This window comes from Pristiophorus japonicus, chromosome 13 (genome assembly GCF_044704955.1).
Source record: "Pristiophorus japonicus isolate sPriJap1 chromosome 13, sPriJap1.hap1, whole genome shotgun sequence".
Lineage (NCBI taxonomy): Eukaryota > Metazoa > Chordata > Chondrichthyes > Pristiophoridae > Pristiophorus > Pristiophorus japonicus.
Window position 1 is genome coordinate 876869 of NC_091989.1, and position 14126 is coordinate 890994.

General features: G+C 49.2%; 1 protein-coding gene across 1 annotated transcript in view; it reads right to left on the bottom strand.

The window, feature by feature from the left end:
* LOC139277933 (semaphorin-3E-like) overlaps positions 1 to 14126 on the bottom strand; it is a 295608-nt gene that overhangs the window by 30269 nt on the left and 251213 nt on the right. The window contains exons 9-10 of the mRNA XM_070896556.1: positions 4329 to 4398; positions 1008 to 1152 (exon numbers count right to left, since the gene is read on the bottom strand). Coding sequence (XP_070752657.1) covers positions 1008 to 1152; positions 4329 to 4398 — 215 coding nt within the window. The remainder of the gene's footprint in view (positions 1 to 1007; positions 1153 to 4328; positions 4399 to 14126) is intronic.

Consider the following 14126-nt stretch of genomic DNA (forward strand, 5'->3'; position numbering starts at 1 on the left):
CCTAGTGTACTGGTGCTGAGCGTTTGGGATTGGTGTTCGGTGTGGTGTGACGCAGTACAGCAGGTACACTGGCTGTAGTGTCACGGGAAGGGTCGCGCTTTGATCGCGCATGCGCAGAGCTCGACCTCCGATCTTTGCTGAATCTAATGGCCTGCACCACCCGCTCCCGTCCGCTACATCCTGCCCCCGCTCCCACCCACCAGCCCCGCTCCCGCCCCCACTCCCACCCGGCCCCACCCACTGCACCCCGCTCCCGCCCCCGCTACACCCCACCCCCGACCACTACACCCCGCTACACACCATCCCCTCCCACTACATTACCACCAAAGTCGACCTGGAGGATCTGAGCAGGAGCGGGCGGTAAAAACCACGAACCGCCCGAATACCACCGAGAAACGGGTGGCTACGGGACATCATCAATTTCAGGCCCTGAGCCGTTAAATTCTGCATTCTGAATCCTACATCAGTTATCTTTGAGCATATTTGTATGATTTCAATAATGAGACAAGTGTAAAATACTGTTTACCTTCACTCTCAGAACGTTGAATTCACAGAAGAATGTGCCTGTGGTACGAATGATGTGTGTATTAGTTAATGCTGGTTAGACTCCCGATGTTCAGGTATTTCACTCCTGTTACCTGTCACTTCAGTTTGGAGGGCAGTGGACTGAGCCAGTGCCAGTTATTCCCAGGTACTGTTTTATAACCAATGACTGGGACCTATGTGAGACCAGCGCTTGGTGACACTCGTGTACAGCCTCTGCCTGGAGCCTTCCCGAGGCTGAAGTTGGGAATCAATTACAGAGAATCACTCCAAGCCACAATACACTGCCTCCTAAATTCACCGTGTCACTAAGTATTATACTACATCTGCAAACCGCTGACTGTTTAAATTCATGCTTGCGTGAAATGCTTACGTGGTACATTCATTTGCTATTCATAATTCTTTGGGTTTCTTTACATTTTTTGCACAAATAAAATATTAATTTCAGTGCAGACTCCACTTACACAGCCTGGTCTTGGGTAAGGCACCTTTCCCTCATAAGCTGCCCAGTGATACTCAGGTCCCTCTTTATGTGCGTAGGGTCCATTAAATGCTTCTCGGATAGCAGACATGTGATACACACAAACAGCATAGCCCTGGAATACATTGCTGTAACAAAGAGTATGAATTAATAGTCTCAGTATCAATATACTTTTAAAGACTTGCATTTCTGTCGCACTTTTCACAACATCAGGATGTCACAAAGCGTTTTACAGCCAATTCAGTACCGTTAATGTGTAGTCGTCGTTGTAATGTAGGAAACACAGAAGTCAATTTGAGCACAGCAAGCTCCCACAAATGCAAGTCTTTTTTAATATGCATTTAAAAGTACAGGAACTCTCTATATTTCTATCTAAGCTACTTACATAAGAACATAAGAAATAGGAGCAGGAGTAGGCTACCTGGCCCCTCGAGCCTGCTCTGCATTCAATAAGATCATGGCTGATCTGATCATGGACTCAGCTCCACTTCCCCGCCTACTCCCCATAACCTTTTATTCCATTATCTCTCAAAAATCTGTCTATCTCCACCTTAAATATATTCAATGACCCAGCCTCCACAGCTCTCTGAGGCAGAGAATTCCACAGATTTACAACCCTCTGAGAGAAGAAATTCCTCCTCATCTCAGTTTTAAATGGGAGGTCCCTTATTCTGAGACTATGTCCCCTAGTTTAAGTTTCCCCTATGAGTGGAAATATCCTCTCTGCATCCACCTTGTCAAGCCCCCTCATTATCTTTTTTGTTTCGATAAGATCACCTCTCATTCTTCTAAACTCCAATGTGTATTGGCCCAACCTACTCAACCTATCTTCATAAGTCAACCCCCTCATCTCCGGAATCAATCTAGTGAACCTTCTCTGAACAGCCTCCAATGTAAGTATATCCTTCCTTAAATACGGAGACCAAAACTGTATGCAGTACTCCAGGTGTGGCTTCACCAATACCCTGTACAGTTGTAGCAGGACTTCCCTGCTTTTATACTCTATCCCCCTTGCAATAAAGGCCAACATTCCATTTGCCTTCCTGATTCCTTGCTGTACCTGCATATTAACTTAGTTTGGGCATTGCCTGAATGCTCATGGTGCTTTACCAATGTGCCTTATTATGGTGTGTAATACATCGGTTTGTACATGAGCTTCCTCCCACGGTGAGTTTTCAGTGGCGGTTGGTATAAGAGATAAGTTGGCCTAGAAATTCGGGTCGCTTGCACTTCTACTTTCCCACCCCCAGGGGGCACTAACAAGCGCGGCGCCGCTAACAAATCCCATTAAATTCCGCAGGAGTTTAGTGGCGGTGGTAATTGTTAGCGCCGTGCTCCGCTGCATCGTCAATAACAACATCACCATGCGCGGTGCCGCGGAACAAACATTGGGGAGCGCCCCCTGATGCTGTGGCGGGCGGCATCAGCAACATGTTCAGGTGACACAACCCTCCGCTTGTGGGGCGATAGTTTAAAGGAGGTGTCGGCCAGTGAAAAAACCCTCCTAACGGCAGCGCTACGCTGCGCGCGCTCCCTACGCGTACACTCCGCTCACGTTATTTTGTGCTCCACTTCCTCTTGGGGGCAGTTATCCTAAGTTCGTGAGTGGGGCATGATTATCGTGCCCGGCGCAGAATGTCCCACACACCCCCAGGGTGTTACCGCCCAAAACAGGGGGCAACGGAATATCACCCCCTAGGTGCTCCTGCTCACGGAGAGAAAGTTAGGAAGGAGGGCCAACAGGCAATGGTTGTGATGGCTCACTATCAAGTGCCAGCGGCAGAATGATCGGGACAGGTCTGTCATTGGGACACAGAACAAAAATACACGTTGTGAAGTGGGAGGATTAAAATAGTTTGATACTAAAAATGGAGCGAAATCAACTATATTTTTGCTATTTGAAGAAATAACACATCAAGTGCTTGACATACTTTCCTTCTGTGTTCCCTTTAAGCTGCTTTAAGGACAGTTTTCAGATTGTGAGGCTTTTTGCTAATTCAGTCAAATTTACACTCTGTTCAATCGTTGGCTCCGCTGACGATGGTGGGGTATAACATTGGTCTGGGTGTAAGTACAGCTCCCTCGCACACCGAGAGGTCTGAGACTTCCTGCAGTGTGTCAGCACTAAGGTTCGAGTTTGCATTGCGCACAGTATAGTTCCAGAGTGCTCTGACGCTGCAATTTAAACTGGGTGCTGCGTACTTTGCAAACTTATTTTGCAATGTTTTTCTCATTGTGAAAGTGGATGGGTTCCTCCCCACACTCTCCCGACATTCACAACTTAGCGACTAGGTAGCACCCATCGGCAGAGCGGCTTTGTGCCTGACCGTGGAGCCCCAGGACCCAGCGGGCACCGCGGGGAGCAGGGGGAGCCCCCCCACCGTGGGGAGCAGGGGGAGTCCCCCCACCGTGGGGAGCAGAGTGAGCCCCCCCCACCGTGGGGAGCAGAGTGAGCCCCCCCCACCGTGGGGAGCAGGGGGAGCCGGCTGGAGAGCGCGACGAGGGCAAAGCGAGCGACACAGCATCCCATGTAACGGATTGGTTGGCGATTCTTGGTGTGAGGTGGACCCAGTGGCTGGTTCGGGGCCCAGAACAGGCCAGAGGTGGGAGGGCGGCCGGAGGTCAGAGGTCAGAGGACAGCTTAAAGTTCTGCCTGGAGCAACAAGAAGTGAACATAAGGTGTCGAGAGGGGAAGTGATTGAGATGCTGAGGCATGTTGACCATGAATCAATACAAGCACAGGGCTTGCAGGAGGCCATGAAGCTTATTCCCTCTCTGGGTCTGGGCCAGTCGCTCTAATGGTGTCACAGACTAGGCTGTAAGAGGATGTGCCAGAGGTATTACACTGTGCTGCATTAGCCGGAAATCCGCGATATCCTGAGCCAATTAACCTGAACACCCACATTAATGGGAAATGGGAAACTAAGCCCAACAAAGATTTGCAAATATCAGACTGTGCGGTGAAAGGATTCTTGGTCCAGATCAGATCCAGGTTTGCCTGAGCTAGATTTTAAACTGCAAAAATGCCATTTTTTGAGTTATGAGGGCGCCACGATATACACTCATCCATGGAGGGAAAGATGAAGACAAAGTGGTTTTGTATTTTTTTTAAATCTCTTGTTGCTGGTTTCAATATTCACCAATTTCTGTGTCAGCGAAATCAGCCAAAGGGATAACAATAAAAAGGCATAACTTCAGCCTGTACCAGAGTAACATGATTCCCCCTCATGTCTTAACTTGATCCTTCAAACGCCCATCAGAAAGGCCAATTACACAGGAATTGCCACCAGGAGATGGTGCTCACCTTGTCGTTCTGAACAAGACGTAGATGTCTGGGTTTTTATGATCTCTGGTCTGCAACAGAAACACGTCCTCTGTAAAACAGAAATGGCAAAGGAATTACAGAGAATGCAGCAATAAGCTGTGTTACTCTACGAAGGTCACAACCGCACCCAGGAGCTGATGGAAGTCGCCCTTTCCCCAAGGATTGGACGATGAAGGTGCTCACCCTCGGAGACAGAAACAAGCAACAGTTGGTAGTAACGGTTACCCCTCCTCCCTCACTCGGTTACCCCTCCCCTCCCTCACTAGGTTACCCCTCCCCTCCCTCACTAGGTTACCCCTCCTCCATCGCTAGGTTAACCCTCCTCCCTCACTAGTTTCCCCCCCTCCATCGCTAGGTTACCCCGCCTCCCTCACTCGGTTACCCCTCCTCCCTCACTAGTTTCCCCCCCTCCATCGCTAGGTTACCCCTCCTCCCTCACTCGTTAGTAAGTTTCGGGCTCTTTGCTCTAGCCGATGAGACCGAAGAGTAAGGCAGGTAAACAAATAAAGAAGCATACTCGCTCATTGCCGTGCAGACTTTGGATACAAGGAGGAAAATCCATACAACTAACAAAGCAAAGGGTGTCTGGGTGTTCGGATTGGAACAATTTGTTTCAAGCAATTCTAATTGGTCTATCATTCTATCAAGTAGTTGAGGCCAATTCACTAAATATATTCAAAAGGGATTTAGATGAAGTCCTTACTACTCGGGGGATCAAGGGGTATGGCGTGAAAGCAGGAAGTGGGTACTGAAGTTTCATGTTCAGCCATGAACTCGTTGAATGGCGGTGCAGGCTAGAAGGGCTGAATGGCCTGCTCCTGCACCTATTTTCTATGTTTCTATGTTTCTATTCTTGACCTGAAAATATTATTGCCTGTAGATAATGGAACCTTTAATTTTGCATCTTATTACAACAGCATAAAATATATGCAAATAATGGTTTTAAAAGTGTATATATTCGAGCCTGGCAGCTGCAGATGGCTCACGTGGATGGAGGAGGCAGAAGTGCTTGTTAATGTGAGTATTATCCAATATACCTCGACGGAAGCTTTTACATAAATAAAAAAAGAGACTTGCGTTTATATAGCGCCTTTCACAACCTCAGGACACCGCAAAGTGCTTCACAGCCAATGAAGTACTTTTGAAGCGTAGTCACTGTTTAAATGTAGGAAATGTGGCAGCCAATTTGCACACAGCAAGCTCCCACAAACAGCAATGTTTTAGTGATGTTGATTGAGGATTAAATATTGGCCAGGACACATGTCGCTGCCTGCTGGTTCCATGTAAACTCTTGCCTTTGCAGACCAGGCCCAGTTTACTATTCGCCTTGTTCAAGGAAGAAATGTGAGGAACAATAGAAAAAGCAAATGTTTTTCTGACACGTGTTTGACTCGGCACCAAGGGCTACTTCTGTCCATAAACTAGGTAAATATTTCTGCTCGTTCTCACCAGTACTCCTTCATTTCAAATAGATTTTGCTGGCTGTGCCAATGCCACCCGTCACAAACTCCAATGCCCCCAATGGCTCATGTTTCCTGTTATATATGTAAACTTGTACTTGCTCTGTACAGCCACCAGAGGGCTCATCCCCTGGAGTCCCAAGGGATCCCATAATCCCTTGGGAGCACAGGTATTTAAGGAAGCCTCACAGGTTGGAGAGGCACTCTGGAGACCTGCAATAAAAGACTAAGGTCACATGTTACTTTGAGCTCAGTCTGACTCTTTCTACATACACAACATTTCCGACTGCACAAAGCCTCACAAAGACATCATCCACAGCGTTATCACGCACCATGGCAAAATGGCCTCAACATCCTTGTCCTTGTTTTCAATTTCCTCCACGGCCTCAATCCTCCCAACCTCAGTGACCTCCTCCAGTTGTATGCACCTTCCCTTCCGCTAACCCCAGTTGCTGCTTGACTCCCACCCCCAATTCACCAATAGACACTGTTCCTTTGGTCAGAACATCATAAAAGAACATAAGAAATAGGAGCAGGAGGAGGAGGCCATTCAGCCCCTCGAGGCTGCTCCGCCATTCAATATGATCATGCCACAACTCCACGTTCCCGCCCGATCCCCATATTCCCTTGCTTTCTTTAGTATCCAAAAATCTATCGATCTCTGTCTTGGATATTGTCAATGTGCCTCTGCCCACCGCCATTCGCTTCATAAACCACTTCTCCCTCATTCCTTACTTCCTCCTTTCAGAAGGCTTCCAAAGTTCTTGCCTTTGGCTGTCATTTCCCCCTCCTTTTTACATGTTTGGCATCTGCCTCGGGCAACATGCTAGGCTCAGGCACGTGTGAGGTGAACTATAAAAGCAGATGTCGCTGTTTTAACAATTTACCGGCTGTGACTTAGCTCTGCGAATTATCACAGGCAATCACAGGGAAGCCATGAACATCGTGCATTCTCAACAACTGGACACGAGTACATTAGATCAGTCATCTGACATAATCTCTTACACTTAACTTCAACCCAAACTCATCAAGGTATTGTATGTCCCATTTAAAGGTGATCGGAACTTCCAGTTCAGTGTTTGGATCAGTGGTCTGCCTTTGTTGCCTCCTCGATAATGTACTGCATGAGAAAAGTATTCAATCTTATTAAAGATTAAATTCCCCAATGCTGTGGTCTTGGCTTTTTATCCATTTATTATTTTTTCTCAAGATTATAGACACTCTTTGTTTTGGCAAGCAGCCAGGAAAACCATTTAAGTGAGTCAGCAGAAGCAATAAGATGCTTCAATCTTGAAAGGATTAAGGAGTTGATGTCGGTTACAATAAGTAAGAGGATTATCTATAGGCCAGGGGATAGCCTGCAGGTACACTTTTGGAAAAGTTACTGTCTAGACATTCGATCAGTTTCTTGAGTGGGTTGTCATGAGATGTCAAAAATACAAGCTGAACCCGGGGGGGGGGAGCGGGTGGTTTGGAGGGGGGAGGTGGGAGAGGAGAAAGGTGGGAGAGGAGAAAGCGGTGGGGGGGGTTGTTTGGAGGGGGGGGGGGGGGGAGAAAGCGGGGGGGGGGGGGTTTGAAGGGGGGGTGGGGGGGGGAGGTGGGAGAGGAGAAAGCGGGGGGGGGGGAGTTGGGGGGGTTGTTTGGAGGGAGTGAGGGATTTGGGGGAGTGAGGGGAGAGTGTGGGAGGTGGGGGGGGCGGAGAGAAACGAGTGCGGGGGTAGTATGGGGAGTGCGGGGGGGAGGGGCTGGGGGTCGGAGTGTGGGGGGGGCGAGGGAGGAATGTTTTCTCTGTGCTCGGTGCAGCAAAAACAAAAGGGCCATTTATGAAGAAGGAGGGGTCTAAATGCAGTGTCTCGGAACGACCCGTTTGTGGAATCCCGTGGCTGCCACTTTGTGGGCAACTGGCCGCCCCGACCAAAATACAGCTCGGGGATTGTTCGGTCTGGGCCCGATTCCACCCCAGTGCTGATAACCACCGCAAACACATCATCAGAACATGCACCCCGCCCTCCCTCACCCCAGCCCCCCCTCGCCCCCGCCCTCCCTCGCCCCAGCTCTCCCTCGCCGCCCTCCCTCACCCCCTCCCTCCCACAACACCGCCCCCCCCCTCGCCTCCGCCCTCCCACCGCTCTCCCTCACCTGAAAAATAAACCGACATGCAGCTCACAAAATGGACACCCCGCCGTGCGCCCGACAGCTTTCCCCAACGGTGCAGGGTATCCGCAGTGAGTGCAGCCCAGCAGCACGGCAGCCCTTCAAGGGGAGGGCCCACTGCCGCGGCCGCCATTTATTTATTTTTGCCGGCCGACTTTCCGAGTGGCCGGTGAGGCAAATGCCCCGGGTTCGGCTGGGCCGCCAATGGGCAGCCTGGCACACACCCCCCCGTACCCCCTCTCTTGGGTGCCAGGCCGCTGGCCTGGCCCGGCCCAAACCCTCCCTGTTGGCCCAGTGGCCGAAGACGCAAACTGACCGATTCTCTCCCCTTTAACGGAGGGAGGAGTGACAGTGGTGGAGTCCCGGTCCGATCCAGATTCAGCCCCCCAGCCTAACTTCCTGTCCATCCCCCGCCCCCCCCCCCAGCCTGACTTCCTGTCCATCCCCCGCCCCCCAGCCTGACTTCCTGTCCATCCCCAGCCTGACTTCCTGTCCATCCCCCGCCCCCCAGCCTGACTTCCTGTCCATCCCCCGCCCCCCAGCCTGACTTCCTGTCCATCCCCCGCCCCCCAGCCTGACTTCCTGTCCATCCCCCGCCCCCACTGTGACCCACTCTCGGTGGGACTTTGAAATTTCAAAGTCCTGAAAATCGATCAGAAGGCCGCCTCATGGATCCCAGCGGTAAAAACTCACAGGTGCACCAGCTTTCTTGCGCGACTGAATTTCCGCCCCAGAATCTCTTACCCACCTCCCCAAGAAGTCCAATTGTTACAAACAGAAATATGTTTTATCTGCCCACTTCTGTATGTGATAGCGATATTGGGGGTGACATTGCCCCGCGCCCCATTTGGGGCGCATCATTTGAATTAAATAAAAATTTATGGCCCGGCGAGAAGAGGTTACTGACTCATGTCTTTAAAATGAGAAAAATTGTTGGGGCAGCAGCGAGGCGCTCTGCATCACCTCGGGGCGCGGTGGGGGTGGGCGGGATGGAAGTGGGGGTGGTGTTGGGAGCGGGGGCAGGGGGTGGGTGGGGGCGGGGGTTGGTGTTCGGGACGGGGCGGAGCGGGGGCGGGGAGGGGTCAGTATTGGAGAGGCGGGGCGGGGAAGGGGCGGGGTGTGGAGGAGGCGATGTCACTCAGTGCTGATGATGTCACCACATCCCTCCCCCTCAGTTAAAGGGGCAGGCCGCTGCAAGCTGTGCAGCCATGTTAGTGATGCCCACTGGGCCACCAGGGAGGGTTTCGGCCAGGCCAGCGGCCGCCATTGTTGGACCGACTGAAAAGTCGTTCGGAAAAAAAAAATGGCGGTCACAGCGCAAAGCCCTGCCCTTTATGGGCGGACTGCAAAGCCCCGCGCCAACCTCGCTCCCGTGGCTCGCAATGGGGTCAGCGCGGGGCGAGTAGTGGTCGGCGCACAGGGTTATGATGTCATCGCCATGTGCGCCACCTGCCCTCGCACGAAAAGTCCTTATCGCCCCATTAGCGCCTCCCAGAGCTGCTTACGGGTATTTCGGAAAGGGGCAATTTTGGCCACATTAGCAATTGAGGTTTTTAAGATTTTCAATGAATTTGCATCAACATCAAAGAATTCAAGCTACGATTCCATACTTATCCTGTTTTATGGCAAAGAAGGAAGCACCTTAGCTTCAACCTGTTTTCAGCCAACATCTTCTGACATCTCCATGTTTGAGGGTAATTTGCTGTCCCTCCCTGTCTCAGCTTCCTCACATATTTACCTCCAAACCTTGTTGCAAAAGCAGCAATTACTGTCTCGACCTTAGTCAACAGAACTCAAACTGGTCCACAGAAGGTGCCTGAGAGTAGTTGATTGAGGGGAGGTCTTTGGGCAGGTCCACATGTCCAATGCCTGTGTTGCTACACTGTCGGGACAAATGCCACAAATATCCCAGTTACCCAGAATCACCACCTGGGGAAATATGCCGATATGTTTTGATGATTTTCTCCCTATTTCTAAATGCTGTTTTACCCCCATTTTGTAATTGTTGATTAATTTATTATATTTTTCAGATTACAAAATATGCTAATCAAGGAAGATATGTGTATCAAACAATGTTTTGTAAATTTATCCTGAATACAGATTTAAAAGGATGTTAAATAAATGCCTTCATGATTGGCGTTGATAAATGCTATGTATAATTTCCCTACAGAATTCATGGCTTCGGTTTCCGAACCGATTTTTTGCCAAAAGGTTTAGAATGTTATATTTCTTTTTGTTTATATATTAATTGCATTTACCTCTGTCCCTTTCCTTTATACTTCCATCGTCATCCGACATCCACTTGGCAGAAAAGTGTAGCTAGCTGATGGTCTCGGGTGTCTATTGATGCAATGGGGTTAGTCAGTAGAAGGTATAAAGCTGTGGCTTGTGGGTAACTGCATGGGAATGTGTGGGTGTGGATCAGGGTTGTAACTCTTGCTGCAGTGGCACACTGACAATACAGGACTGTTTCTGTACAGCTTTAGAATGTTTCGGTTTCAGATCAAAAGTGTCTCTCTGTTTATCTGTTCTTGCAGGACTGCAAAATAATTCTTAGTATTGTGACACTTTCCAAATGTGAATGGGTTATGGGAGAGATTTCTATTGAATATGTGAAGGAGAGAATGCACAGACTGTTTGGATTGAAATACTGCGGGAGGGGTTTGGTATATTACTGCAAACATTCCTTCATTAGTTCCAGATTGGTTGGCCAACAGCATAGGCTTAAGATACTTTAATATATGCAAGGTTGCTGCAGTGAGAGAAATTACTGTTGTTATCCCTAATCATTATCCCCATCACTAATAAGCTGTGTTTTTCCAACACGAGCTGGGTGCTCATTATGTCAGAATATGACTGAGTAAAGCAGAGTATTACTCCCAAACCCTGTGCTACGTGAGCCATCTCCTGCCATGGTGTCTTTATTCTGGTTTGCAAAGGACAGCTGTCTCCAGATGCTGTGAATAAATAATTCAACTGCAGGCAATTAATGCAGTTTACATGATTCCATCATTTAGTGCCAAATTGCAATGGTGAGCCAAAATTTCACACAGCCTACCATTCCCAAGATGATGTATTTTTAAAACGCAATTATAAGAATTCTGTTATAAGAACTCTATTATGTTGGATTCAGAAAACCATTTAAAGCATCAGTGAAGGTTAATCTGCTGATCTATTTTTGATTTTGTATAATCTTACTTCTTAATAAACCTTGGCAATAGTTTTTAGCCTGAGCTATAAAGTCTGGCACAGGATGTTTTGCATTGTTTTGAGTCAATGCCTTTAAAAGAGGAAGAATAATGGAAAAGAATAAGATAGGCTGTGATGAAGTGCTATGATTGTGGAGATCTGGCACAATCCTCCCAGTGCCTGTAGTCCAGGCTCAGTGAGCACCAGTGTAAAGGTGCTTTTACATTGGCTTTAGTGATGAACTAGCCCCTCCACTCCTGAAGCTAAGGCTTTCTGCAGCTCCCAATAGCATTAAAGTCAATTTTACAGATTTACTATTAGCGGCTCATGTTTTACCATGTCTTCCTGTTTGTTGGCCTCTCTGAATCCGGCACGGTCACTTTGAGGTCGATGCTGGCTGTTTGAGACCTGTGTGTCAGGGACCATCATCAGCCTGTTGCCTAATTATCCCTCAACCAATGTCGCTAAAACAGAGTATCTGCTCATTATCACATTGCTGTTTGTGGGAGCTTGTTGTGCACAAATTGGCTGCCGCATTTCCTACAGTACAGCAGTGACTACAAAAGTACTTCATTGGCTGTAAAACACTTTGGGATGTCCTGAGGTCAGGAAAGGTGCTTCATAGATGCAAGTCCTATTTTATTTTTAATCTTACTAAAGCCAATATAAAAGTAGCCTAAATGTGTCTTTTGTCTCCACTCATTGGGTATTCCTAATGCCCAGCTGGGATCAGCGACTTGCCATCAGTGGAAATCTGGGGTACAAACTCACATCAAACCACTCCTTGGCACAGACCATGCCATCCTCAATCTTCACTCATTGTATGTTCTCACGGCTACAATGCGGCAGATGCGTGTTGGGACAGGAGATGCCACAATGCTGACTGACTTATTATGGCCAGCGCCTTAAGTTAGGCCCCCAGGAAATCTAGGCACGGAGCTAAGCGATGGGATGTTGGCACAAAACTGGCACTTCGATATGTATGGGGGTCGATTGTTATCCGGAGAGGGTTTCCCGTGATCGAAGGTGAGGACCAGCGTGAAACACACACACTGTTTAAACTTTAGTCACTGGGGAGGGAGCTAGAAATTAATTGGTGTGAAGGAGCCAATACGGCGGGCACATTCTGCACTGGAAGTGCAGCGTCTGACAGCGTCTGAAGCATAGACAGCCAGGGCTGTACTGAAACAGGCGTTAGGCCCTTTGCTAATGCAAATAGAGGCCCCGAACTCCTGGTTCAGGACACCTTCCCAAAATTGGGCTGCCATGTGTCAGGATAACCAGGTTCTTAAAGGGACTGCTGGAGGCCACCATCAAAAAGGTAAGTTTATTCAAATTACTTATTTCAATGTCGAGGCTGAAGGAGCAGGAGCAGGAGACCATTGCCAGCCTGTCCTCCCTGCCCCCCCCAACTCCGCACTCTTAATGCATCACCTGCCCTGCCTCCCCTCCCGCACACACACCCCACCTGGGCTCTTGCAGCAGGCTTCCAATATTCAATTAACTGCGGCCCGAGGTCCGATATTGGACGTGTTTTGAACCGACTAGTCCCAGCATGGACTATTCCATTTCATCCTCGGGGTATTAAATCAAAAAGCACTTTTTCGCACCAAGAGGAGTTTAATCGGGATCTCTTGCCCCAAAAAGGCTGTGGTGCTGGGGGTAAATTGGTGCTTAGAAGACTGAAATCAATCAAGAGATATGGAGATGGGCAGGTACATAGAGTTGTAGCACAGATTGGCCATTATCTGAAAGCATGGTGGAATACGCTCGAGGGGCTGAATGACATGATCCTGGAGTACTGTGGACAGTTTTGGTCTCCTTACCTAAGGAAGGATATATTTCCCATTGAGGGAGTGCAACGAAGGTTCACCAAAGTGATTCATAGGATGGGTGGATTGTCCTTTGAGGAGAGATTGGGTAGACTAGGCCAACATTCTCTCGAGTTTAAAAGAAAGAAAGATGATCTCATTGAAACATACAACATTCTTACAGGGATTGACAGGATAGATGCAGGGAGGATGTTTCCCCCGGGCTGGGGAGTCTAGAACCAGGGGTCACAGTCTCAGAATAAGGGGCCGGCCATTTAGGACTGAGAGGGTGGTGAATCTTTGGAATATCCTACCCGAGTGTTTTGGAGGCTCAGTCTTTGAGTATATTCAAGGCTGAGATCGATAGATTTTTGGACTCGAGTGGAATCAAGGGATATGGGGATCAGGCGGGAAAGTGGAGTTGAGGTCGATGATCAGCCAAGGTCTTATTGAATGGTGGAGCAGGCTCAAGGGGCTGAATGGCCGACTTCTGCTCCTATTCTTTATGTTTTCATGAGATCTGTCACTCAGTATTTGCACAGCGAATGAAGGCCTCCAACCGGGATCCTACGTGCCTCCGGGACCAACAGGTTGATTTGTAGATTTTTTCCGGGTCTGAGGCGGTCGTTCGAAGGAAGCCTCTGACCACAATTTTAGCCCCATTAGGTTGCCCCTCGCATCCAACAGTGGATTTGGAATTGAGGATATAGTAAGCCCATCCCCATTTGTGGCTGCATGTATTGGCTGCCTGTTTCTCGCCCGTCAATGGGGCATATGGCCATTGTACCATTGGGCGGGGTGGGGGGGGCATGGTGGGGGAGGATGGGGGGCGGCGGGTTGGGGGGGATGGCGGGGTGGGATGACATGGTGGGGGAGGTGGGCAGTGTAGTCGTCCCATTGCTCTGCCTGATACAACTTTCAGGAAGGTATGTAAATGGGCGAGCAGTTATAGGCCGATTGCAATTTTCCCAGTACTAGAGGATCCAGCGGAGGCTGTTCTACAAACAGGAGTGTTGACAGCTGCTCCTCCTCCCAGTCCTCCCCGCCCACTCCCCCACCGTCCAGCTCAGTGTGGGACCCTCCGCTTGCTGCCTGCACTTCACCTCATTCAAATCGGGCGCACAGAGGAAACTGTTCCGGCCTTCCGCCGCCCGATTCGGGTG